This window comes from Cibotium barometz, chromosome 50, assembly GCF_041138505.1.
Source record: "Cibotium barometz isolate CiBa-2024 chromosome 50, ASM4113850v1, whole genome shotgun sequence".
NCBI classification, from domain to species: Eukaryota; Viridiplantae; Streptophyta; class Polypodiopsida; order Cyatheales; family Cibotiaceae; genus Cibotium; species Cibotium barometz.
The window spans coordinates 35,741,507-35,768,558 of record NC_141095.1 but is presented as its reverse complement, the minus strand read 5'-3'; the positions used below and the strand labels follow the sequence as shown (position 1 = coordinate 35,768,558).

General features: G+C 45.6%; 1 protein-coding gene across 1 annotated transcript in view; it reads right to left on the bottom strand.

Annotated features, from left to right (window-relative positions):
- The window catches only part of LOC147610069 (uncharacterized), a 45,088-nt gene extending 21,115 nt beyond the window's left edge, over positions 1-23,973 (bottom strand). The window contains exons 1-2 of the mRNA XM_086786941.1: positions 23,873-23,973; positions 22,897-23,117 (exon numbers count right to left, since the gene is read on the bottom strand). Of these exons, the coding sequence (XP_086643067.1) occupies positions 22,897-23,065 (169 nt within the window). The 5' untranslated portion in view covers positions 23,066-23,117; positions 23,873-23,973. The remainder of the gene's footprint in view (positions 1-22,896; positions 23,118-23,872) is intronic.
- Positions 23,974-27,052: the final 3,079 nt, after the last annotated feature.

Genomic DNA, 27,052 nt, shown 5'->3' with positions numbered 1-27,052 from the left:
GGCCCAAGTGCTCCTCATTGAATTCATTCAATCCCACTAGGGGTTTGGATCCTTGGAGGTCCCATAGGGGACAGATTTTAGGGTTAACCACCTTTTTTATGAAGGCAGCCCATGGCTGCAAGATATGTACCCTTTTTGTACCATAGTATATACTGAATTTCCAGCACTTCTCACTCTCTCTCTCTACTCTCTCTCTACCTGCGTTTTTGCATCAGATGGTGCATTTTTGCATCAGAAGGTTTCCAAGAGTGTTTAGGGCTGAAAGAAGACTACCCAGAGCTTCCGCATGTTACATAGCAGTTATACAGGCCTTGAAACATTGGAAACATTTCCTGTATGGCCGTGACTTCGAGGTTCGCACTGACCATCAGGCATTGCGCTGGATTCAGAACCATCAAGCATTGCGCTGGATTCAGACGATGCCAAGTGCACAGTGGAGTGATCGACAACACCGCTGGAGTTAGATATTCCAGCAGTTCGGTGGTATGATTGAGTACCATCCAAGAAAGGCCAATCCAATGGCCGATGCTTTGAGCAGGAAGGGACAAGTATCTGCGATTCAGACCACTAGACTTGACCTTGTTGGTACAGGACTAGAGGACATGAAGCACACGTACGCGGATTCCGAGGAATTCGGTACACAGTGGGAACAGGCATTGGATGCCACAGGACCATGCCATTTTCTGATACACGATGGTTGGCTTTTCTACAAAGGCCGACTATGTGTCATGAAATCATTCCGGGCAGCTCTTCTCCATGATGCCCATGACGCCATTACAGGTGGTCATAGGGGCATGAATTCGACTCTGGAGAAATTAGAACGGCAATACTATTGGCCAAAGATGAGGCGTGATGTGTTTACATATGTACAACGCTGTGACATTTGTCAAAAGGTGAAAGCTCCTCGTGGAAAGAAGATAGGGTTGTTACAGCCTTTGCCAATTCCTGAGGGTCCTTTCCAGGACATTTCGATGGATTTTGTCACAAATCTGCCTCCCAGTCCGAGTAAGCCTAATACGCAGTGTTTAACTATTGTTGATAGGTTCAGCAAATTTGTTATGCTTATTCCTTGCAGGGCCAATGTGACCGCCGAGGATGTTGCCCAGCTATTCATTCGGCATTGATACCCGATTGGTGGGATTCCTAGGACCATAGTGTCAGACCGAGATGCCAAGTTTACCAGTCATTTTTGGAGGGCATTGTTTGATAATTTTGGTACTAAGTTGAATTTTTCCAGTGCATTCCACCCACAGACTGATGGCCAGACAGAGATATACAACCAGTTGGCCTTTGATGTGCTGAAGTGTTATGTCCACGATCAGCAAGGTAAGTGGGAATCATTTTTGCCTTTAGTTCAAGCTGTTTTGAATGACTCTTTTTCTTCAGCTATTGGCAGGACTCCATATGAGGCAGCGTTTGGAAGGCCTTTCCAGTTGTTGTTAACCAGGACTTCGTCTTCAGTACCGGAGGCGAACAGAGTGACGGAGTCTTACCAGGAGATCCTAGAGTCCGTTAAAGACAAATTGGCTAAAGCGCAAGAGGCCTACACCCGACAGGCCAATAAAGACCGAAGGGACATGAAGTTTTCGGAAGGGGATTGGGTGTATCTTCGGATTATGAAGCAAAGATTGAAGCAGGTGGGCAAGCGATGCCCAAAGTTGTCTTTCAGGAGCTTCGGACCATTTCCCATCCGGAAAAAGATTAATGAGGTGTCTATGCAGTTAAAGCTACCTCCGAGTTGGACTATGCACGATGTATTTCATGTCAATTGGTTAAAGCCATATGCAAGTCCAGCCCCTTCAGAGGTCAAAGACGAAGCGGAACCAGACATTATTGATGAAGCAGAAGTAATGGTTCCAGAACAGATCTTTCTGCACCGTTTCAAGCATGGCTCAGGCCGAAGACTACGACAGTTCCTCACGAAGTTTCAGGACCGAGGAACTCATGAAGCGGTATGGCTCGACAAAGAATTTTTCGAAGACTATCTGGCATTATTGACGGATTATTTGGAGGCTATGCAGCTTCCGTCAAGTTAAGCAGAAGGGGATGTCACGTGCATCCCGCACTTGGATGCCACATAGACATTTCTGTACAGAAGGTGCAGGACCTGGGATGGTGAACTGGTCCCATGTGAGCCCAGTCCGGGACGAGTCAACCAGGGATCCATCTCAGTCGTCCGAGGTCAGGTGTGCATTGTCCTGCACATGAGTCCAAGGTCAGGTGTGCACTGTCCTGCACATGAAGCAGTGCCAGTCCGCGTTGTGAGTCTCCCTCTGGAATGATGTCAGATGTTCTGTGTATCTAGTTTGCAACTGGATGCCAGACCTCTATGGGCATGTAGGTTTGCATGTAGAGATGGGGCCAGCCCATAGGGCTACCCCAGTGCGAAGGTTTGCACTTGTAGTGTGGGCATGGGGGAGGTGTAGAACCACCCCCAAGGGGCCAGGAGGGCCCAGGCTGTGCCCACCAGCCATGGCATGGGCTGGAAGGGCTGTCGGCCAGCTTTAGTGCTTCTCGACAGGCAGCCGACAGGGCTAAAAGCCCTATCCAACAGGTCGGCCAGGTGTAGGGGGCAGTCCCACACCCATGCGCAGAGTGCCCAACAGCCTGGTACTGTCCCACACAGGCATGCGCAGAGTGGCCAGCATGATGCATAATGTGAAAGCATTTTATTTAAAAAAACCTAGTCGTGAGGCTTTATGAAGCTAGCCGACTGGATGCTAAAGGGAGTATAAATACTCCAGCCAAGAATCAATGAAGCCATCTCATAATTCACCAAGTGCTCAAGCAAACAAGGGCCAGGACAGCCAAGAAGTTGCTAACGCAAAGGGGTGGAGGACTGAAGGTCAAGGGCAGGATTTTTCCAGCCAAGAAAAGGTCAAGTTTCTGTATTTGTTTTCAGATTTACATCATTCTAATAAAGCAAATACACCATCCGTGGTGGGGGCCCTACAGAGGGTAATTGGGACCCAATACTGTGTCCTCTCCATCTCCCCCTTTTCTCTCTATTTTCTGCACATCTCCTTTCAGTTTGTGCGTTAATTCCGTCGCGAAAAGAGTGCTGATTTCTGAGTTTTGAAGTACCGATCCTTCTCCGAAGCTTCCGCATATTACAATCAACCACTACAAGAATCTGAGCATTGCCTTTGGATGAACGAGGCAAAGTGGTGATAAAATCCATAATGATACTTTCCCATCTCTCATTGGGGACAAGCAAAGGTTGAAGTAAACCTTGAGGAAGTTGTCGAGAGGCTTTCATTATCTGACACGAATGACAAGCTTTGACAAATTTGATAACATCTTGTTGCATCTGAGGCCAGAAGTATGTAACAGACAAAAGCCGATATGTCTTGTTGATACCATGTTGAGTAGCATAAGGAACTTCATGATGCTCTTGAATGAGAATCTTCCGCAATGAAGCATTGTGAGGCACACAAATGCGATCAGAAAAGAACAGCAATTCATCTACGATGGTGTAGGCTACAAACATGTTCATTTCTACAGGGCTGAGATTAGAAGATTTGAGAGCACGCAACGCATCTCCAAAATCTCTATCAGTCAAATATTCATTCTTGAAACAAGCAGGGATTTCCATTTGCACATCTGTGATGGCAAAATTAGTGGCTCGAGGCATGCGGCTCAAGGCATCTGCAACCACATTCTGAAGACCAGGAGCATACTGGATAGTCATGTGGAAATTAGCCAAGACTTCAACCCATCGGCCTTGGCGAGAGTTCATTACAGGCTAAGTGAAAATGTACGTCAGAGATTGATGATCTGTATGTACAACTGAATCTACTCCAAGATGATAATGTCTCCAAGTCCGATAAGCATGCACGATTGCCAAAAACTCCTTATCATACACAGGATACCTGCTTTGAATGGCTGAAAACTTCTTGCTGTCAAAAGCAATGACACGATCATTCTGCATCAAAACTCCACCAGAAGCACGATCTGAGGCATCTATCATTACATCAAAGGGCTGGGTGGGATCAGCAATGGCCAAGACCGGGGTTGTCGTCAAGGCATGCTTGAGATCATTGAAGGATTGCTGAGCTTCCGAAGACCACTTAAGTTTGTCATAATGGCCATATTTTGTCCGAAATGCTATCTTGTATTCATCACCATTACGGATACGAATTTGATGATAGCCGGACTTCAAATCAATCTTGGAAAACACCTTTGCACCAAGCAGCTGGTCGAACAACTCATCGATGCGAGGCAAAGGAAATTTGTTCTTGATTGTCAGCTTGTTGAGAGCACGGTAATCAATGCAAAGCCGCATTGATCCATCCTTCTTTTTGACAAGCAAAACTGGAGCTCCGAAGGGACTTTTGCTGGGACGGATGTGACCTTTTTCCAGCAACTCCTGTAATTGCCTTTGTATCTCCTGAGATTCAGAGTAAGAAACACGGTATGGAGCTCGGGTTGGAGGAGGTTGACCTGGGACAAGATCAATCGGGTGATCCACAGGGCGACGAGGAGGCAATGTCGTCGGAAGATCATTCGGAAACAGATCCTGAAAAGGCTTGAAGAAGGGTTGCTCCAAGTAGGCAGTTGTTGATGACGAGGCTTGAGATTGCTCACTAGTTTCTGCTTCAATCTCTCATAACATGACCAAGGCTGTTGTACAGTCACGTTTACGGACGAGCCGCTCGACTTGCAGAGAAGAAACAACAATGATGGGTTTGGCACTAAAAAGGCCACAAAGTTCCACCTCTTGACCATCATGGTATAGCTGGATCGAATGAGAATGAAAGCTGATCACTGGATCATATCGATACAGCCAAGATTGTCCCAATATCATGTCATAATGTGACAATGGCATCACTGAAAAATTAAGGTGATCTTGGTAATCTTGAATCTGGAACTGAAGCTTTTGCACCTTTTTGTTACAATTAAGGAAGGAACCATCAGCAAGCTCTACTTGAAAAGCATCCACAAAATGTCGGGTCTGCAGGCGAAGCTTGCGAACCAAAGAAGTGCCCACAAAATTAGTGGAACAGCCACTGTCCACCAGCACATTGATGGGATGGTCACCAATGAAACCCAAAAGACTAAGGACCTACTTGGAAAGATTCAACGGAACAGGGTTGGTACTTTGGCCATTAAGCATCAGGGTACTGACAACTTCAAAAACTCGGATAGAGCAAGCTGTTTGTTTGTCTTTGTCTTTCACAGGAGGCAGGTCATGATCAGCATGGTGGCAACTGTCCACCTGAGAATTGCGCTGAGTGTTGGAGGGTTTAGGGCGCTGAGGACATTCATACCATCGGTGATCGCGAGAACAAATTATACAGGGGCCTGGACGACTAGGTTGGGATGAAGTGGCAGTCGATGAAGAGGTCTACTGTCCTGAAGAGGTTTCTCACTTGAAGTTGCGCCGATCATTGCTGCGATGGTCCTGTCGGGACCAATCTAGATTTCTGCAGCCAGAGAATTCGGCCTGAGAGGATCCTGCGTTTGACGCGGGAGCTTGCCTGGAGAAGCGCGACCGGAAGGACTGTTGTCCAGAATATGGTCACCTAGAGTTTGGTTGTCCAGCATTGGGACGCTGGGGTTGGCTAGTCCCATTGGGTCGATTCCGTTGGTAAGAACGGGTGCCGGAGGAAAAGTTCCTGGGAGGACGCTTGTAATCACCAATGCGCTCAACATACGAGATTGCTTCATCCAAGGTGACAGGGCTATACTTATGGACTTCATCTTGGATCGTGGGTTCAAGCCCGTCAATGAAGCTGTGAAGCTAGTCAGAGGGGCTGAGTGTCTCTATCTCGAGAGCCAGTTTTTGAAACTCTGAGATGTACGTGGTTATCGAGCCAGTTTGACTCAGGCGGGGGAGAGAAGACCTGGCATGAAAGTTCGCATTTGCAGGCTCAAAAGTCTTGGAATTTATCCCACGTCGGTATTTGAGAAATAAACCTCCATCTTGTAGAGCCAGTGATCGATTAACCGCTTATCGCGGCGGCCATTGTAGGGCTCATGCAACTTGATATCCATCTTTCTTGTCTGTGCTGTGGTCATTAATTTATACAAAAGTTTGAGTTCAACATTGTCTACCTCAGCGGTCGGATCGGGAGGAGTTTAGGGATCGTCTTGCTGGCCCACCGAGGATGATGACGATGTTGGTGAACGCGATCGATGCGCCTTCTGTGACTTCCTAGATCCCTTGCGCTAGTGTTGGTTCCGTTGTTGCATGTCTTTCATTTGTGATCGCATTGATGCCATACCGTCGAAAAGGACCCTTTGCAAGTCCTCCATCTGTTGTTGAAGAGTGGTCATCTGCAAGGCCTCCATCTGAGGATCCGGATCGGCGGGTGACACGTTGTCGTGCGAAGTCGACATCTGGAGAACTCAGAGAGAGTATTGAGGTGAAGCAGGAAAGGTCCACCCAGGATGTAGGATGGAAGGAACAGCTGTTGGAGAGGCAGTAATGAGATCCTCGTACTCGAAGTTGAGGTAGGGGATGTGCATGTAGGGCTCCTCCGGAAAATTGTCCATGACGCATGCACATGAATGGCAAGAGCGCACACACAGCGTGACATGGGTAGAGCCGGGAGAGAGAATGACAACGAAAGTGCAATCGGCGGCATCCTGACAGCCGGGGGGTTAAGCGTCGAATCGCCAACGAAAGAGGGGGGACACTTCTTACTCGCGCACTTAAGAGCGCGCTTTTTTTTTTATGGGGGCCCAAATGCCACGTAGCTTGCCTAAATTTTTATTTTTATTTTTTTATGTTTAGAGGTGACGGCGGCCTGGAATCGTCATGTACACGGTCGGAAGAGGGGGTGTGCCTCTTCGAAAAGGCGCCGCAATCTGCATCTGCACGATGCGAAGAGAGGGCGGTCGATACTCAGCAGAGAGGGGGGCTCATGGCCGGCAGCTGCACAAAGCGAGGAGGGGGCTCATGGCTTGCAGCTGCACGAAGCGAGGAGGGGGGCGCTCGATACTCAGCAGAGAGGGGGGGGCTCATGACCTGCAGCGAACGGATACTACCACCGGCAACAGGGAGGGGGTCATCGAGGTATGTAGAAAGGGCTCCCTCTCTGAGACACAAAAGGGTGCGTGTGTGTGAGTGTGGACAAAAAAAATATTTTACATCACCATGGGCAAAGCTTTACGCCAAGTCCACCATCGCTCCGCTGCTTCCATACATTACTAAGAAGAGGGGTGGAAGGGGGAGTGCCTGCGGAGAGAGTGAGGACTTCACAACCCACACGTAGAAAAGGTGTTTGCTCTGATACCACTGTGCAGTGTGAGGGTTATATTGTTAATCCCTCATAGTGTGTACTAATTACTACTTAAGTACTTAACAAGAGACTTCAGGAGAACACTTGAGAGAAGATTGAATTGAATTGATTAAACTGAGTACAACAGGTCTCTTATATAGGAGATGAAGAGAAACATTTAAAGAGACATGTCCTTTGACGAAAGGACATGACCATAGACGAAAGGATACAACTTTAGGCTAAGGGATGTGTCTATTCGATGTAGAGGCACAACCATTCATCAAGGGATACAACCATTCGTCGAAGGGATGTGGATATTCGATGAAGAGGTACATCCTTTGGCGAGGAGTCGCAACTAGTCGAGGGCAGGGGTTCCCTTGGCTAGTTACTCTTTGCATCTACAACAGGAATCAGCAATGAAGAGAGAATCTGATACATACATACGTCACAATCGTGACATGAACATGAACTAAGGCTGCTTACCTTGTAAAGCTCTGATACCAATGTGACATGGGGGATTGACCGTAGTAAAACAACCTTAGGCTTAACTAAACTTCACTTAATGATACTTAAGAGATAGACAGTGGTGTCAATGCAATGCAATGCAGCTATATTAAATGGGTGAGTTACAATAAAGATCTATAAATAGATCAATGTTGTTCCTAAATGAGTATCTATCTCGGAAAGAGAGAGAGAAGCTGCATGCTGATGATGAATGACTGCTCCTGTCTCCAATGCTAAGGTCCACCCTTGGAATGCTACCTTTCCTCTATGTAGGAGGTAGAAGATGATGACTGATCTGAATATACTGAATATGCTTACTGTATGCCAAATGCTGAATTGTGATCTCCTCTTGCTCCCTAGGAAGGAAACGCTAAGAAGAGGCCCTACTGATCTAAGATGAATGATGCTAAAATGATGCATATGGGTGAATGCTATTGGGCGGGTATTGTGAAGTCGGCCAGCCAATTGAGTCTTCACGACTGCATTAAATGCTAATAAATGCTGTCGGCTAGTTGTAACAACCCACGACTTAATGCTTGAGTGCCCTAAATGCTCATGCTGTGCTATATGCTCTAAATGCCATGGATAAATGGATTAATGTTTGCTAAATGCTTATGGATGCCATGTCACTTGTACAACCAATAGGGTGTGCACATGACAGTATGGATACTAGACCAATGCTGCCACCAAGTGATTGCCTCACTCGTGAGGTGGGGAGCCGCTACGTGGACTTTGTCTTGAGGATCTGTTAGCTTTGCCAATGGAAAATAAGCATTAAACTGATGAATAAATTGATTGACAGCTAAATGATCACACTTACCATCATACTTACTAAAATTCAGTTGAGTTCGGATGACGATTGTTGATGTCGAAGGATGCTGGCTGGTGGCACCTACGGGTGGGGAAACTGAAGAGAGGTGTTGATATTTCAGATGCAAGGCCTCCTTTTCCCATTGGTATTCGAGTAACATGCGCTCTCGATCAAACTCTCATTGGTGCTCCCGAGCGGCGAGTTCAGCCTGACACCGGTCTTCTTCAAGCCTGCATTAGGCTTCCTTATAGTCCCGTCTATCTGCTTTTTCTTCCCGCCGTCTGGCTTCATCCTCTCGACTTTGTTGTTCCATCTGAAAGAAGACAATGATGAAGTCGAGGATAACTGGAGGAGTGGGTTTTGTTGTTGTAGTCTCCAAGAGTTGGAGACGCTCCATAAGAAGCGGGTTCTATGCTCGGAGTAGAGCTATGGTATCTATAGTAGGCAGAAGAGTAAGGTCTCCTTCAGGAAAGACATCTTCCTGCTGATGTGTACTCTCCTCTGTAGACATGTTACTGAAGTCGGTGGTCATGCCGGAGCGAAGTATGGCCATCCAACGATGATCACGCTAGGATGCGGTGTGTGTGGACAAGCTAAATTAGATACCAACGTAACATGCAACGGAATTATGCGTAATGAAGGATCCTGTCACACAAAGTCTCACACCGCCTTCTTTATCCTGAGTTTTGCGAGTCTTTAGCAATCCACTTTATCACTTCAAACTTTAGGAGATGAGAGAGAGAGAGAGAGAGAGAGAGAGAGAGAGAGACCTGTATACCTTATTGGGTCCCAAATTACCCACCACTGAAGGGTCCCCTCCTATTGCTAGGAGTATTTGCTTTATTATGTTTGAAGCGAATGACTTTATGACTGACTTGGGACTGTAGATAAGCCAAACGCGAGACCTTTGAAAGACCAAGAGTCGGGCTAAACTGTACACGGCTGTAGAAGCATCAATGATGACCAATCTCAAGCCTATGCACTCTTCCAATGGAATATAGGAGGCTGAGAGAAGGGCTGATTGGGACTGTTCTAGGCTGTGTGTGTTAGACATCATCCCCTTCTTACTGGCTTCCTGTTTGGTGTCCTATTTTAGCCTCTAGGACTGATGCGACCGCTCCCTACACGAGGCCTACAGATTGGAAGACAATATACACATATTTAGAACACTTAATCTAATTATTATTAATCAATGGAAACAACATCAGCAACACAAACACTGGAAATACTGAAAAATACAAATGACACCAGCACTGGGGCCGGAAAGGACCGCCCCCCTGTCCAATCTCCACGGATCTTCCCTCGTGATCGATCTTGGTTCGAAACTCGAATCCTGCAAACAAACAAACAACAAACAAGCAAGGGGGTGCAGGCCTGACTCACCTCCCAACCATGACAGCCGTGGGCGAGCCCACAGTCTTGGCTGTCCCCACCGAGCCACGAGCTGAGCTAACTAGGTTGACGTACCGACCAATCTCCTCCTCGCGACGTCCCATACCGCCACGAAGCTGCCCTCGCGGGCCTCGAGATTGCTGCCGGCCTTGGCTGCATAAAGCAGGTGTACGTCTGCACTAGATCCAGGCTCCAAGACCATAGAGCTCTCACAAACTCGCGAGACTCTCTATAATACAATAACTAACCTTGGCCACCCTTATAGGCTCTTGGCCGGTCATCGAGCGTCCACACTTGGCCGCCCGCCCGTCCATACTTGGGTGCCCGCCCGTTAGTATATCCTTAACTCAGCTCGTCAATCAGCCTGCCTAGTTCCAAGCTTCCCCAAGCCTCGAAACTAGTCTTGCATGCGTATAGCACACGGTAGATACCCACTGTGCACATGACATACTCCCCTTCCTCTAAGAGCTCACTCCTGAGCTCACTAAAAAGCCAGGGTAATCTCTCTGAAGAGAAGTCAATGTCTCCCATGTAGCGTCCTCCTCAACACGATCCTTCCACTTGATCTTGTATTCCGTGATAAGCGTATGACGCAATCTTCGTTCACGAAATCCAAGAATCTTTTCAGGTTCGTGCGGAACAAACGTCATGTCTTGGACATCTATAATTTCTTGAGGAGTAACTAACTGATCTGCTCCACCCAGTACTTCCTTAAGTCTACTGACATGAAATACAGGATGAACTTTCACATGAGAAGGCAAATCCAATTCATATGCAACTGAACCAATCCGTCGTGTAACACGAAATGGTCCACAGTATCTAGGGGATAATTTCGGAGATCTACCTGTCCGTAAAGTCTCGGAATCTTTCGGAACTCGCAAATACACCATCGTTCCTTCAGAGAACTCTCTAGGTGAACGATGTCTATTAGAATAAAACCTGTCTCGGTCTTGAGCACTTCTAATAGATTCCTTCGCAACTTGTAACATTTCCTGCATATCTTGCATGCTGCATCATGCTGAAGTCCTGAGAATCCTACTGTAACAGGTGATCTTGGTTGAAAACCGTACATAAGCATGAAAGGACTAAACCCTGTACTCGTATGCTTAGTACTGTTATATGCAAATTCTAACATAGGAAGATAATCCTCCCATGAACTTTGTCTTTTGGATACATATGCTCGAAGCATATCCTCCAAAATCTGATTCACTCTTTCAGTTTGGCCATCAGATTGAGGATGATCAGAGGAACTCAAATTTAAAGTTGTTTCCAACTTCTCGAAAACAAGTTTCCAAAAGTCACTCGTAAACTTAGAGTCCCTATCACTGACTATGTCCTGCGGTAACCCGTACAGTCTAAACAATTGCTCGATAAACTGCCGAGCTAATTGCGTAGCTGTAATATTCTTCCGGGTCGGTAAAAATCTAGCCATCTTTGTCAAGCGATCTACCACAACCCAAATAGAATCGTGGCCTTGATGTGTTCTTGGCAATCCGGTAATAAAATCCATGGAAATACTTTCCCATTTATTACTTGGGATTTGCAAAGGATGCAACAACCCAGCCTGTCTAAAGCGTTCAGCTTTATTTGCCTGACAAATCGACACTTGAGAACATAATCTTCTACATACCCTTTCATCTTCGGCCAATAAAAAGTGTGTTTCACTAATGATAGTGTCCTGTGTACCCCAGGGTGTCCAGCAGAAGGGGCGTCGTGACACTCCCTCAGAATCTTGGACCTAATGTCCGGGATCTGTGGTACACAAATTTTGTCATTACGGAATAGTAAACCATTCCGAATCATCCACTGACCTCCTGCAGCCTGAATAGTAGACTGCGCAGTCACCGAGTCTTGGTCAATCAATGAGCTCCCGTCCTGGATCTTCTGCCAAAATGGACCAAAATAACTATCAGTCCTGCAAAGCCCTCTCAATGACTGAAATAAGTCAGCAGAAATCTCGGTGAACGACAAAGTATTCACCTCTCTAATCCGACTAAGCGCATCTGTAATATTATTCATGGACCCTTTCCGATAACGGATCTCAAAATCAAAATCTTGCATTAACTCTGCCCAACGAGCTTTCCTTCCTCTCAAATCATCCGCATCACACACATACTTGATTGACTGATGATCAGTCAATACCACAAACTTGGAGCCATATAAATAATGTCTCCAAACCTTGAGAGCATGAATCACAGCATAAAGCTCCTTCTCAAGGGTTGGCCAACGAGATTGAGTGTCGTCTAGCTTTTTACTTTCAACAGCACCGGTCTACCATCTTGAAATAAAGCAGCCCCGATAGCATAGTCACTGGCATCAGTTTCAAGAACATAAGGCCGACTAGGATCAGGCAATGCTAAGATAGGTGCTTCCTTGACTTTATCTTTCAAAAGTCTGAAGGCCATATCCAAATCGTTATTCCAAGTGATAGGCTGATTGGACTTACGTCCACGACCTTTCAATAAGTCGGTCATCGGTAGTGTGAGCTGAGAGTACTCCCGTACAGATTTCCTAAGAAAAACTACAAAACCGAGAAAAGAACGAAGTTGTTTCACTGTTTGCGGTATAGGCCAGTCCAAAACCTTCTGAACTCGGTCATAGTCAATGCTCAATCCATCTCTAGTGATCTTGTGTCCCAAGTAAATGATGTCGGTCATAAAGAACTCACATTTACTCAATTTAGCATATAGTCGATTCTGTCTTAAAATAGATAAGACAATCGTGAGGTGTCTGACATGATCCTCAAGAGTACGACTATAAATCAAAATATCATCCAGGAACACCACCACAAATTTTCCCAAATGTTCACGAAAAAGATCGTTCATCATTTGCTGGAAAGTGGCTGGAGCATTGGTTAACCCAAAAGGTAATACGAGAAACTCGTAATGGCCATACCTAGTCCGAAAGGCGGTTCTTTCGACATGCCTTTCATGAATACGTATCTGGTGATAGCCAATACGCAAATCTATCTTCGTGAAATATTTCGCTCCTGCTAACCGGTCAATTAGGTCATCTGATCTAGGGAGAGGATAACGGTTCTTAATTGTCAACTTGTTCAATCTTTTGTAATCTATACACATTCTCCAAGTATTGTCCTTCTTTCTCCTAAGCAACACAGGTGCACCCCAAGGTGATTTACTTGGACGGATCTGGCCCATCCTCAAATAATCTTCGAGTTGTTTAGCCAACTCATCTTCCTCAGCTTGGCTCATCCTATAAGGTGGAATACTCACAGGATGAGCACCAGGGATCAAGTCAATACGATGATCTACTGCCCGTTCAGGTGGTAAACCCGATGGCAGTTCCTTAGAAAATACATCTTGAAACGAATCAAGTATCTTCTGTAATTCTTTGCTTTCAAACACACTTAATTCATTCACATCCAATGAAGGGATGAGAAAAGAAGAAAGTGGAATCAATACACAATGGAAAGCGGTGTACAAAGAAGAATTCATTATATTTCCAAAATCAATTGTATTTACAAGAGGTCCCTGAGAGGGATGGATACAATCACCTAAAATACTATACTTGGTGTCCCTATGCTAAAAAGAAAAAATATGACTAGACCAATCTATCTGGACATCAAGAGTCTTAAACCACTCAATCCCTAATAACAAGTCTACATTTTCCAGATGCATGACATAGCATTCCATAGTATCTTTGTAGTCCTGAATCTGGATTGGAAGCATCTCCACCTTGCGATCTCCACCTTGCGATCTGGATTGGAAGCATCTCCACCTTGCGATCCCAAACTTGTCTGCCCGCAGGTAGACGTACCTCATAGGTATGGTCGCTGAGTGTCGTGTCAAGACTCAATTTCTGCGCAAGTTTGTAGTTAACAAAGTTATGCGAACTGTCGGGGTCTAACAGAATGTGAATTTTATGGCCATTCACTTCTCCATAAACTCGGAGAAGATCATGCATGCCAAATACCTTAGAATTGAACAGACAATCAGAACAAGTACTAGGGCGAGAAAGCACAGTAATTGACGTACCTGTCAAAGACAACTGGTTAGCTGCCTTTGGCTTGGGTCCTGCGTTTGACTTGGTACCCTTTTTCTTCAAGCACTCATTACGCATGTGTCCTTTTTCTTCGCAGATAAAACAACGTCCTTCCTTCTTGAGCTTCAAAGCCCTAAGGAGTCGTTTCTTCTTCGCTGGAGTCGAACTGGAATTCTTCGAAGGTTGGTCCGAAGACTTGTCTTCATTCGTGTTAGCCATAGGTGCGGAGAACTTTCTTTTATGCTTGTTCCCCTGCTCGGTAACGGGTTTTGATTTGGAAGAGACCATCGTATCATCATAGATACGAGCTGAATGAATGGCCTCGTCCAAAGTTTTACATTTATTATTTTTAACCTGTAAACGGTACGAGTCGGGTAAACCAGCTACGAAAAACCCCAAAAGAGTAGTGGGATCCATCTTTGTAGCCTTCATCTGCAAGTCACGAAACTTCTGGAGGTAGACCTCATAAGTGAGGTGCTGCGAGGTCATGGTCAAAGCTGAAAACCGGGCTACAACATCATAATCATCCTCTTTCTTGAAGAATTCTTTCTTGAAAATGTCTTCAAATTGTGCCCAAGTCGTTGGCTTTGGGTTCACTTCCTTCCACCAAAGCAAAGCTTTGCCGGACAGGAAACCTGCTGCTAACTGTATCTTCTTTCCATCATCATATGGATGAAACTGAAAGTGAACTTGCCACTTATGTAGCCAAGTGTCCACGATCTCCTTGGTTCTCTGCTTTTGCTCGCCCCCGAACGGTTCCGGAGTAATATTGGGGCCTAAAGCAGAAGCCAAGGTATCCATTCCCGAAAAAGTAGAGAGGGTAGTGGTTAATAGAGCGATGGAGTTCTGCAAAGCCTGCATCTGGGCTGCCATTTGTGCCTGACGTTCCGCTGAAGAAGCTTCGAGAGCTACTTTGAACTCTTGGAAATCTGATTTTGACACAAACTCGTCAAAAAGATCGGCATCAGTGCCTTCCGTAGCCGGCAAGCCTTCGCGTTCCACGAGGGGCTCCAACTCTGATTCTTGGGTCGACATCGTGAAGAGGGTACGTGGAGAGAAAATTCGATCTTTGCACAATGAAAGTGCGAGCGAACTCGAGAGCTTGAGAGCTTGAAAACTTGAGAACTCGAGAGATGTGTGGCAAGAAGCCCACTTGAGGGGATTTATAAAGGTTTCCCAAAAGCCCAAAAAAAAATCTTGAAAAGCTATGCTTAGCTTTTACTTTAGCTTTTGTGTTTTTTTTTTCTTTTTTTTTTCTTGAATAAATATTTTTTTTTTAATATATATATATATATATATATGGATATATATATTCTTTTGTCTTTAAAAAAAATAAACACCATTGAAACCTTAAAGATCTTGGAGGAGAGATGACTTTTAAATTTTTATAAAAAATTTAAACTTTTTCTTTTAAAAAAAAACGAAAGCTTGTAAAAAAACGTAAGCTTTACTTCTGTTTTTTTTTTCCTCCTGAATTCACCCGTCAGTGAGCTGCCAGCGCCTGGATTAGCGTTTTTTTTTTCTCAACCTCCTGGATTAGCGCCTTCGGTGAGTTGCTGCAGACGTCATCCATTAGCTGACGTCGCCTATCCATCATCGCCAACCTGCGCCTGCTGTCGGCTGCTGGAACCCCGTCGGCTGCTGCTGGAAGCCTGCGCTGGTCGCCTACAAGTCATGGCTGGGCGCCTGCGTAGGCCTGGGTGCTGCCCGCCTGGCCTGGGCACCAACCCAACGTGCCTAGCCTGGGCGCCTAGATGGCCTGGCTGCCTAGCCGCCTGGCTTGGCAGGCATGGCCGCCTGGCTACACAGGCACGTGCGCCTGCCTGCCAGCCAGCCGTCGCTAGCATACCAACGTCCCCGCCAGCGCACAAACTTGACCGCCTGTAAGCGATCCAGCCAAACAATCGAACAGCACAATCTCTTGCTCTCTCTCTCTCGTGCGCCAAAAAGCTACGAAAAGCATTATGCTTTTTTTTTTTCTGTTTTCTCTCCCTGCAAGTTATGCGACTGCACACAAGGCCTCTTCTTTGCAAAAGCAATCAACCCAATTAAAACTACCATCTCCCATCATCAACATGGGTTTCTTTGATGAAGAAAAAGCACACACCAAACTGAAAACTGCAGTATGCACAGAAAAAACAGCAAGCTTTTTTAACACATACCGTTCTTCGACCTCTTCTTCTCTACCTACCGACTTGCTCATTCACGAGGTATGCTCTGATACCACTGTCCAATCCCCACGGATCTTCCCTCGTGATCGACCTTGGTTCGAAACTCGAATCCTGCAAACAAACAAACAACAAACAAGCAAGGGGATGCAGGCCTGACTCACCTCCCAACCATGACAGCCGTGGGCGAGCCCACAGTCTTGGCTGTCCCCACCGAGCCACGAGCTGAGCTAACTAGGTTGACGTACCGACCAATCTCCTCCTCGCGACGTCCCATACCGCCACGAAGCTGCCCTCGCGGGCCTCGAGATTGCTGCCGGCCTTGGCTGCATAAAGCAGGTGCACGTCTGCACTAGATCCAGGCTCCAAGACCATAGAGCTCTCACAAACTCGCGAGACTCTCTATAATACAATAACTAACCTTGGCCACCCTTATAGGCTCTTGGCCGGTCATCGAGCGTCCACACTTGGCCGCCCGCCCGTCCATACTTGGGTGCCCGCCCGTTAGTATATCCCTAACTCAGCTCGTCAATCAGCCTGCCTAGTTCCAAGCTTCCCCAAGCCTCGAAACTAGTCTTGCATGCGTATAGCACACGGTAGATACCCACTGTGCACATGACACCCCCCTCAATACTTATTGTATTTCTTGGAGTATTTATATTTGTACAAGTGTCATGGACCTGAAAAGGCCAGATTCCTCCGTTAGGGAGTGCAAAAAACCAAACAGGTCTGGTTCAAACCGATGTAGAAAGTGTTGGTCGGAGTAGCCTCAAATCACAGGCTCGTTCCCACCTTTACTGGGTGTACACTTGCCTTTCACTGGTCTTCCAAGGGTTTTTTGTCATACCCTCTTGACCTTCACTGGTCCCTCTATAAATGAGAGCACAGTCAAGGCAGTCATGGGAGAAACCACTTCCCAATGATCTTCTAAAGTGTATGCAACTAGAGAAAAAACTTGCCTACACAAAGCTTGAAATAACAACATTTCACTTTAATTGTTATCTGAATTTGAGATAAAATATTGAAATAAATACCTGGCATAGATTTTAATTCATATCTCAGCAATGAAGACCATTTCCCTTTATATTATACTCCAAATGGATGCAATCAGTTGATGAAATCAGGGCAACCAGCCGACGGTACAAACTGTGGCAGCTAGTAGACAATTTGCAAGTACACGTAGGTACACATGGGTTGTAGTAATCTGCAGGTACAACAAGTACACAAAGGCAGCAACAATCTGCAGGTACAGTAGGTACACATGGGCTATAGCAATCTGCAGGTGGTACAGCAGGTTCACAAGGGCAGCAGCTAGGCAAGTACTGCAGGTATACGTGGACAGCAGCTAGGCGGATACTGCAGGTACACAAGGGCAGCAACTAGGCGAGTATTTCCAGGCATGAAGGGGCAAGTACAGCAGGCACGGAGGAGGCGGCGGGTAGCAGCCGTGTAGAAGGAAAGATCCACCACCAACCCACACGTGGGTAACTTTCCAAATGAGTTCCATGCAATGCTATTATTTAAAGGTGATAAAACCTTTAATCAAATCATTACTTTGGACCCCACCCTCATTAGCAAGGGGCTTCATCCGTTGGACCCGAAGGTACCTTCTCTTCAATGTTTTTCCTCATAGGAGGTGTGGACACTGGTTGGCCTAAATTTTCAGGTTTGTAGCCTCTTGTTTGGCTGCGTTTTTTTCTCCAGTGAACACAGATCACTTGCAAAGGGGGTTTCTTGTTTGGATTGTGGTTTTGGAGGCAGTTTGGTACTTGAGGAGGATACTGAATTTATGTTTTCAGTCAGCATTTTGCTGATTTTTGGAGCATCTATACCTGTGTTTTGTTCCTGGTGTCACCAGCCTCGACATTTCCCAGTATGAAAGGGGTCTGGTGGACTCCAAGATGTCTAAATATTTGGAAAGTACAAGCTTTGGGAATGGGGGATTATCCTAGAATACAGAGGACCACACTCCTAAAATTTAGGAGAGTTGCTATTTTTGGCCCGACTCCGATGGAAATTCTGTTCACGTCATTACATCTGGAATTGAGCAGATACCAAGAGTTGGCAAAGCGCCTATGACAGAATGTCTACCAGTTGGGATATTTTTAGAGATAAAGTTTATGAAAGGACCCACACTTGTTAGAAAGTGTATCAAAGTGAGACAAGTGGCCTCACACTTGTCACTTCAGCTATTGTGTGGCTCTCCACTTGTCATTGTAGCCTTCTCTTGCCATTTTAGCTCATGGGAGGCCCAAATCTATAAATTGGAGCCCTCTCTCTTCATTAATAGAGGCTCTCTTGGTGCACACTAGCCTCTACTACGGCTTCCCTAATGATGGCCCCTCTCTCTCTCTTGAAGGCTGCTCATGAAGAATACCGGCTGTTGGGGACTGTTTTGGAGGCTTCCATCGCGAAGAAATACTGAAAGCAAGGGTATTTAATCATTTATTATGATTTCTAGTCATTGTACTTGTTGTACCAGCCTTTGTACCTGCTATACCAACCCTTGTACTTGTATTTGCTGTACCACCCATTGTATCGACTGTACCAGCTTTTATACTTGCTGTACTAGCCACTGTACCTGCTGTACTAGTCACTGTACCTACTGTACCAACATTTGTACTTATTGTACCTGCTGTACCAGCCACGGTACCCACTGTACTAGCCATTGTACCTGTTGTACCAGCCACTGTACCGACTGTACCAACCATTGTACCTACTGTGCTGACTGAATGAAGAGTTGTACTTGCTGTACCAGCTCTATTGCATGAAGACCTGTGGTTTTTGGGGAAGAATCAGTACCCACACGGAGGTATATGGATTATATTGTTGGCTCGGCATTTCTGCAGTCTGTGTTCCGACTCGATTGCCTCGTGTTGGGCTGTGTTATGGCATTTGTATAGGGATAATCCCGCATCTCCCGTGGGGAGAGTAAGGCCCTCAAAGCTTGTACATGAAATTATTCTCCTTGGGTAATAAAATACTCCCGGGGGGGGGGGGGGGAGGGGGGTCGGCCCATTCCGGCCTCTATGCGGTGTCACACGTGCAAGCTCCATTTTCAGCATTTGTGGATGTTTTGTCCAGCTTTATGTTTTATGCAAAGTGATGATGGATATGTGTTAAGGTTGTGGTCATGTTTAAATGTTTTAATATGCATTGATGGTATCAACAAGTGTGTCAAAGGCCCAGTCCCGCAGGCAACCGCCACGACTTACACCTGGTCTTCACAGTTACCCGGTTTCTTCATGTTCCTTGCCTTCTGTTGGCGGTGGAGTGCTGTTTTTTGCTGGACAGCAGTGTTTTGGCTGCGTTTTGCTTTCCACACGAGTTTTCTATACTCATAGGGGACCCATCTCCAACTACTTCACTTGAGGATCAATTTCGGGAGCTATTTTGTTTCTGTGGAGACTTTCTTTTGTGACAGGAGTTTACAGATTTTGGAGGAGAGTAGTGATCTTTTCAGAGATCCTGAGCAGAGTTTATTTTGTCCGAGCCTGTTTCTTTGCAGTGTTTGCAGAGCAAGGAGGGTGTTTTGCCCTTGAGGTGTGATCCTTTCACATGGATCATTTATTTGTTGCTGATTCTTGAGATCTGATTCTACTTATGGAAGACTTCTACTCTCAGTGATGCTCTTGAGGACTTTGTTACCACTGCAGTTTATATTCCTGCTTCCCTTCCTCATTGTGAGGAGTCTACCTTTGCCTCTCTTTGTGATGCTTCTGAGGATGCCCCTCTCCCTGCCAGTTCTACAGGTTTGTTGTTTTGGAGGATGTTTTTTTGGACCCGGTGGGATGCTTTGGATCTGTGATCTCTTGCTCGGGACATGTATTCCTTTGGATGATGATATTGAGAGTTGGTTCTCACTTGTGTTTCCTCTCCATCTCTCTCTCTCACTCTCTCTCTCTTGTTTTTCCACTTTCCCTTCTTCCACTGCACATTCTATCAGTGTGTATGTTGAAAATGAATGAAAGAATGTGTTTTACCTTCACCAATAGGGCTATAGCAAAACAATGATATGTATGGATGTTGAATTCTGCATGAAGGCTGAAAATGCAGGTACTGAAGCGCTTCCTTCCTTGGCTGATGCGTTTGCTAATGTATGCTTTATATGCTCGAGCAATAAAGCTCCAAGAGGCTGAAGACTGAAACACTTAAGGGATGATGAGTGAATGAGGTGAAGCAATGCTATTTATATGCATGCACTTTAGGGGCTAGTCTGCTGGCAGTGAAGCTGGCCAACTGGCTCAATAAAGCTACATGACTGGATAAATGGAATAATGGTAATAAATGCTGGAAAAATGCTATAAAATATGGTAAAATAATGGATGATATTCTAAGGCTTCTGCAATGGTTTAGGTGGTCTATGTGCATGTGGGATAAATGATATGCAATATGCAACCATGCTCTGATGCAAACCCTAAGGCTTCTACTGACTCTATATGCATGAATGATTCTCTCCAAGTGGATTAAGAGACTTTGACTGACTGATTGACTCTCTAAGGCTGAGGAATGACCTACATAGCTTCTGCCTGACATATCCTGGACTAAGGATTGCGATGGGATCACGGCGTACGACAAATATCAAATCCTAAAGGGTTCTACTGTTGCACAGTGTTGCACTGATGATGAGCCATCTTGTCACCATGCACTACAGTGCAAAGTGCATGTGACAGCAGATCTCTAGAGGATTGTGACATACTCCGCTCTCCTATCCCATGGATCCTAGTTCCAAGCTTTCAAAGGAAGATGATTCTCCTTTGGTTGATTCTACTAAGTAACAGCAGTTGGTTGGTTCATTGCTCTACCTTAACAACACTCGTCCAGATATCTCTAATGCCTTGACTATTCTCAATCAGTTCTCCTCTACGGCTTGACAATCTCACTAGCAAGCTGCTTTGCGGGTTCTTTGGTATCTTTGTGGCACATCAAGTTATGGCATCACTTATTCCAATGGTTCTGATTTGGTAGGATTCACGGATGCTGATTGGGCTGGTTGTGTTGATTTCCGGCAATCCACTACTGGATATTGTTTTTTGCATGGATCTGGAATGGTTTCTTGGAAGTCTCAAAAACAAAGGACTGTTGCTACATCATCTACTAAGGCTGAGTATAAGTCCTACCTTCTCTCCGTGACTGAAGCTCTTTGGATTCATCAAATTTTTGAACATTTATGGTGTACACAAGATTCTCCTATCATAATTTTCTCGGACTCCCAGAGTGCTATTGCTTTGGCACAAAACCCGGTGATTCGTGGTCGATCCAAACATATCAAAGTGCATTATGATTTTGTTCGAGACAGGATCGAACTTGGTCTTCTTCACTTGGTGTATTGTTCTACCAAGGACAACCTTGCAGACCTCTTCACCAAACCACTCCCTCGAGCTTCTTTGGAGGTCTTACTTCAACGTGCCGGCGTCGATCCGCCCATCTGGCGTTGAAGAGGAGGTGTTGGAAATATTGTTCATCCCCACATGGACTCCCTTCATGCTTGTATCTGGCCCATTTATAAGGCCCTGCATCACATATTTTTTCTTGCTATTTTTGCACCTTTTTTTGGGAGCCTTTTTAGCATTTTATGGACTTATGTCCTGGTTGGCCTGTAGGACCTGGCCGACCAGCTCTAGAGGCCCTATATAAATAGGTGCCTCAGTCCTCTTCATTATCATCTCTCATGTCAGCCCTGATTTGTACATACCAGCACTCACGGGCCTCCCTCATGCTGTACCTTCAATCATATTCAGGTTCTTGATCATCTGCAGTCTACTGTCTACACATATATGCTGTTTTATTCTCTTTGTTCAGATTTACAGCAGTAGCACATAAAACTCACACAGTTCTAGTCCAAATCTGAACCATCGTGATCATTCATTCAGTTAATACATTCAGTAGATTAGGTGAATCTTCTCCTCTTTCTTTGTGTTCAGCTGTGCAGCTTGATTATAATTAATCAGCACGCTTCTGTATGATCATGTAACATACATCCAAGCTCGCCTTTGGAACCCAACTATACTGAACTTCCATAATCCACATGAATTATCAAGTGCAATACAATCAATCAAATCCTCTGTCAAAAACAGTGTGGCTCTGAAAACATCCACTCAGAAAAAATAATTGTGGGTGAGTCAGTGACCTCCCCAACAATGGCTGGAATCTAGAGTCACACATGTTAGGCTTGAGAAGTCCTTTTCAAGCCTAATTCCTGGCATGATATTTGGATGGTAATTACCAGAGTGATCTGCATACAAGTTGCACCAATCATAAGACAGGCTGGCACCATGTCTGCATGCATAGGGTGACGCATCTTGATGTTTCAACCTCATCAAAAGTCCTAAAGGAGAGATTATCCTGGATGTCTACATCCCAATCTATCAGCATAGAGCATGTCTTTAGAACTTTACTAGCTACAATTTACTGCATTTCAGTATGCAAATTTCCTACATTAAAATGCCCTTTATCTAATCGAGTCAAGATTGTCTACTTACAATCGGCAACCCTTATTCATAGTATGTCAATGAGTTTGTGCAGCCCATTCATTTCATCTTAGATTTTTGGATTTGAAGTGCCCTTCATTCATAGTATGTCAATGAGTTTGTGCAGCCCATTGATTAAATCACTAAACACTAATTGCCGCCAATCAAAACCCTTCATCTTAGATTTGTCGATTTGAAGTGGATGAGATTGGTGAAAAAATCAAGATAGAGTTCTCTCTCTCTCTCTCTCTCTCTCTCTCTCTCTCTCTCACACACACACACACACACACACACAAGAAACAGAAGTGTAGGAGGTAACTCACGCGATGGAGGATTGGAAGGGACGGGGGGTGGGGGGCGGCCATAAGGGGGTCCCACAGGTTGAGCAACCTGCGGGTAGGAGTACTGCTGATGCTGATGATGATGCTGCTGCTGCTGCTGCTGCCTGTTGAAGGAAGAGCTCGACCCCGGGTTAGGGTAGGTCAGATCCATCTCATCACCGAATCCTATAACACAATCCCAACCTCTTGCGCTCTCTGTCGCTCTGTGTTGGAAACGCGGGGGGGGAGAAGAAATCTTCCAAATTCCCTCCCATGATTCACACTTGTCCGTCGGCGCGCTGATCCGACACCTCTTTTTTGGTTACTAGGTCAAAGTCCTTCGGTTCAAGCATTGCTCTTTTGGCTAGGCTTTTGTGGGTACCAAACCGGGTTACAATTTTGAGAAGTCAAAGGTCCTTTGGTTAACAATCCTTTATTTTTTGGACCAATAGATATATATTTTTTGGTTAACAATTCTATATTTTGGTCTTGGCTGTATGTATATATCAATTAAAGTGGCCGCTTTTAATCCCTACACTAGCCGATGGTATATACCGCTTTTAAGTACTACTATCCTAAGGCCCATAAGGGCCCTAAAGGTGCTTGCATCACAAACTCCACAATACATGCCTCGTAGACACCACAACGACCCAATGCTACTCTAGTCCTAGACTACAATGGAGCAAGCAATGCAAACCGCCCCACTAAGAAACTACGTTGAGAGAGAGAGAGAGAGAGAGAGAGGACTAGACCTACAAACCCCCATCCCCTTCTTCTCATCTCGAAACACCGTGTCTATGTGTGCAAGGATCACCTATTTGAGTTCTCAGACCACCCACTTGTATTGCACACAAGCATGTGCGATGGCGCCGACATAGGCACTTCTATTTAGCACAGTTTTAAACGACTACTTTGTAATGCATGCCTCCAAAAGATAACTACATGTACATCATTCAAAAAAAAAACTAATGTCATATTTAAATGAATCCGAGCATCTTAGGCTAATGGATTCACAATCTTGCAAAATATTTATATCCGCTCAAAAACGCAACAAAGGTAGGGTTGTTTATTACCTGTGTAAGAGGTTTTATATTATCATCACGTGGTTATCAGAAAATAAAATGCATTTGTAGAAATGTGATGTGATATGATTTGTCAAATTTTAAACAAGGCTACAAACAAAAGTTTTGATTTGAATTTTATGTCATGGTTTATTATTTTTATAGTCCAATATACCATGAATTAAAATCATTCTTATAATAAAATAGTAAGATATGTTTCCATTGGCTTAGGTCAAAGTGCTTACTTGACTTTCTACAATTGAGTGGCCATGCTTTAAGAATGTGGCCCAATTAAGTAAACCTTTTTGTCAAAAACAAGTCCCTTCTCTCTAAATAATATATCTTACACACTTGCTCCTCCATCCTCTTTTTCCAATGGCTCTCCCCGTGGTTCCACCCTACATACTTTGATCTCTCTCTCTCTCTCTCTCATGCCCTCGTGTTGCATTCTATTGACATTAATACCTCCCTCTCTCTCTCTCTCTCTCTAAATAATATATCTTACACACTTGCTCCTCCATCCTCTTTTTCCAATGGCTCTCCACCCTACATACTTTGATCTCTCTCTCTCTCTCTCTCTCTCTCTCTCTCTCTCTCTCTCTCATATGTGCCAATGGTGTAAACCTTCATACTTTGATCTCTCTCTCTCTCTCTCTCTCTCTCTCTCTCTCTCTCTCTCTCTCTCTCTCTCTCTCTCTCTCTCTCTCTCTCTCTCTCTCTCTCATATGTGCCAATGGTGTTAAACCTTCGCACCCTTGCTCGGGCTTCGCGCCGCTAGCGTTTGCATGTGCACAGCGCGCTTTGGCACCTGCGCAACGCCCTCTACCCGCCTATCCCACCCACCTACAGGCAGCGTGTCTGTTGCATTTCGCTACCCATGCGCAGCGCGTATGGCACCTGTGTAGCGCCCTCTGCCACCTGTCGCACCCACCTGTCCTGTGCGCAACGTGCCTGATGCACTTCGTTGCCCATGCCTGGCACCTGTGCAACGCCCTCTGCCTACTTGTCGCACCCATCTGCATGCGTAGCATGCCTGCCGCCTATCGCACCCGCTCCTCGGTGCTTCCCTTATACCTCCCGCCCTTCCTCAAGCCCCCAACGCTGCTCTGTGCATAGGCTGTTCGTCCTTGCTTTCCCACCCACCCTTGCTCAGGCCCCCAAGGCAGCAACTAGGGGAAATAGCCACAATGAATCTAGAGGAGCCGTCCTTTCCCACCCACCCTTGCTCAGGCCCCCAAGGTAGCAACTAGGGGAAATAGCCGCAATGAATCTAGAGAAACTCGAGGAGGCGTACATCAAGATAGTGGAAGACAACACCAAGAAGTTGTTGGGCAAACAGAAGAAGGTGCTCTGGACACGGTCTTAAACCAACATGAAAAACAGTTGGAAGGCCTCCGCAAGGAGATACAGGGCAAGAATAATAACAAGATTGAAGAATTGGCAGCACAGGTGAACCACCAAGAGGAGGTGATTCAGATGTTGAAAGAGACCCAACTGCAACAACAAGGAATGACAGAGGCTACCCGAGTGATAAAGAAACTCCGGGCAGAAACGGAAGCCCTAAAGGCTATGGTCAAGGACCATACAATGGAGGAAGGAGAACTGAATATTCAGGAGGGTCTAAGGACTGACTTGGAGCAGTTGAAAGCTGCGAGTGATAAGCTGTAGGAGGAACTGCATACCATTAAGAAAGATTGGGTGCAGGTGGTGAAGAAGCACAAACCCCCATAGAACATCATATATAAGACTCTCGAGGAGGAGAAACACATGAAGGATAGGGCCCTCCATGTGCGAGCCAAGGAGGATGCCAAGATGCTTTGCCAAATGTTAGGAGTGGACAAGATCCCCCCCCTTTGCAGATGCATGGAGGGCAGACAAGGATATGACACGAGAGTGGCACCTCGTCATTAGATTCCCTGATGCTACCAGCAAACAGGCCTTCTTAGACAAGCGGGCTGCTCTTGTAAGATCCCTGTCCCCACCGCGCAACGGATTCGGAGTGCTAGCAGTGGAAGTAGCACATCTTGCGCGGGGTAGGGTCCCACACTCGGGGCCTCGCCCACGGATATCCGGATAGGTGACTAATTCCTCAATTCTTCCAACCTGAACTCGGAAGAACTTCTCTTGCCCGGAAAGCACGGGCGATTCCACCAGGATAACTTTTCCCTAACGTAGTCAAAAGCCTTAACTAGCAGAGCTCATCTGACCGAACTCGTAAGTCCCATAGTCAGATCAGGGAAAAAGACTGTACTTGGATCATAGAGATCAACGCCTTTTTCCTCATTGAGAGGCACGGTCGTTGATTCTTTTCCATAGAAGAACTTTTATTCGGGATTTACTTCATCTATCGAACTAAACAGAAATTGAGTCTCGATTTTTGGATCCATCAGTCCAGCCTAACCCCATCCAGTCCCATGGGTTAGCCAACCACCAACCACTGTAGTGATGGGATCCAATTAGAAATTTGGTTAGGTTTTGTCCCAGGTACCAGGGAAAAGAGTTCCCAGGCCCCCTAGCCGGAAGTTCATGCAAACATAAATCTAGTCACACCACTTACACACCCAATATGAAATTGCCTTTTTCTCAGCATCAGCTATCTTTAAAACAATCCTTTAATGAAACCATTGTGTCACTGATCACAATCCTCAAAATCTCTGCTTGAATCCTTATTTCCAATCATTCCTTCATCAGTGTACTTATGGCATCATTGGCAACCAGAACGCTCACCACCTGTTCACTCAGGGGCCTTTTCAATAGTTCCTAGCTCATAGTACACGGCAATATTTTCACATATAAAAATCAAGATGGAATCCTCATTGAAGATCAACAAGATCAATCAACAGATCCATATAAGAGAGCCATGGACTCATCCATTGAGGACCAGCAAGGTCAATCAACCAGATCCATGCCCGGTTTCAGAAAACAACTCTTACTCCTTGTTCCAATATCTTCCACGACGCACGTGTGGTTATCTTCGGCGACCCAGAGCCTGAGCACCGTATGGTTAGCACCCTCTAGGATCCTTCGCAGGTCACCTAGCGCTTCACTCATAGGCCGCTTCCTTGGTCCCTTATCCACCGTACCGGAAGGTCACCATT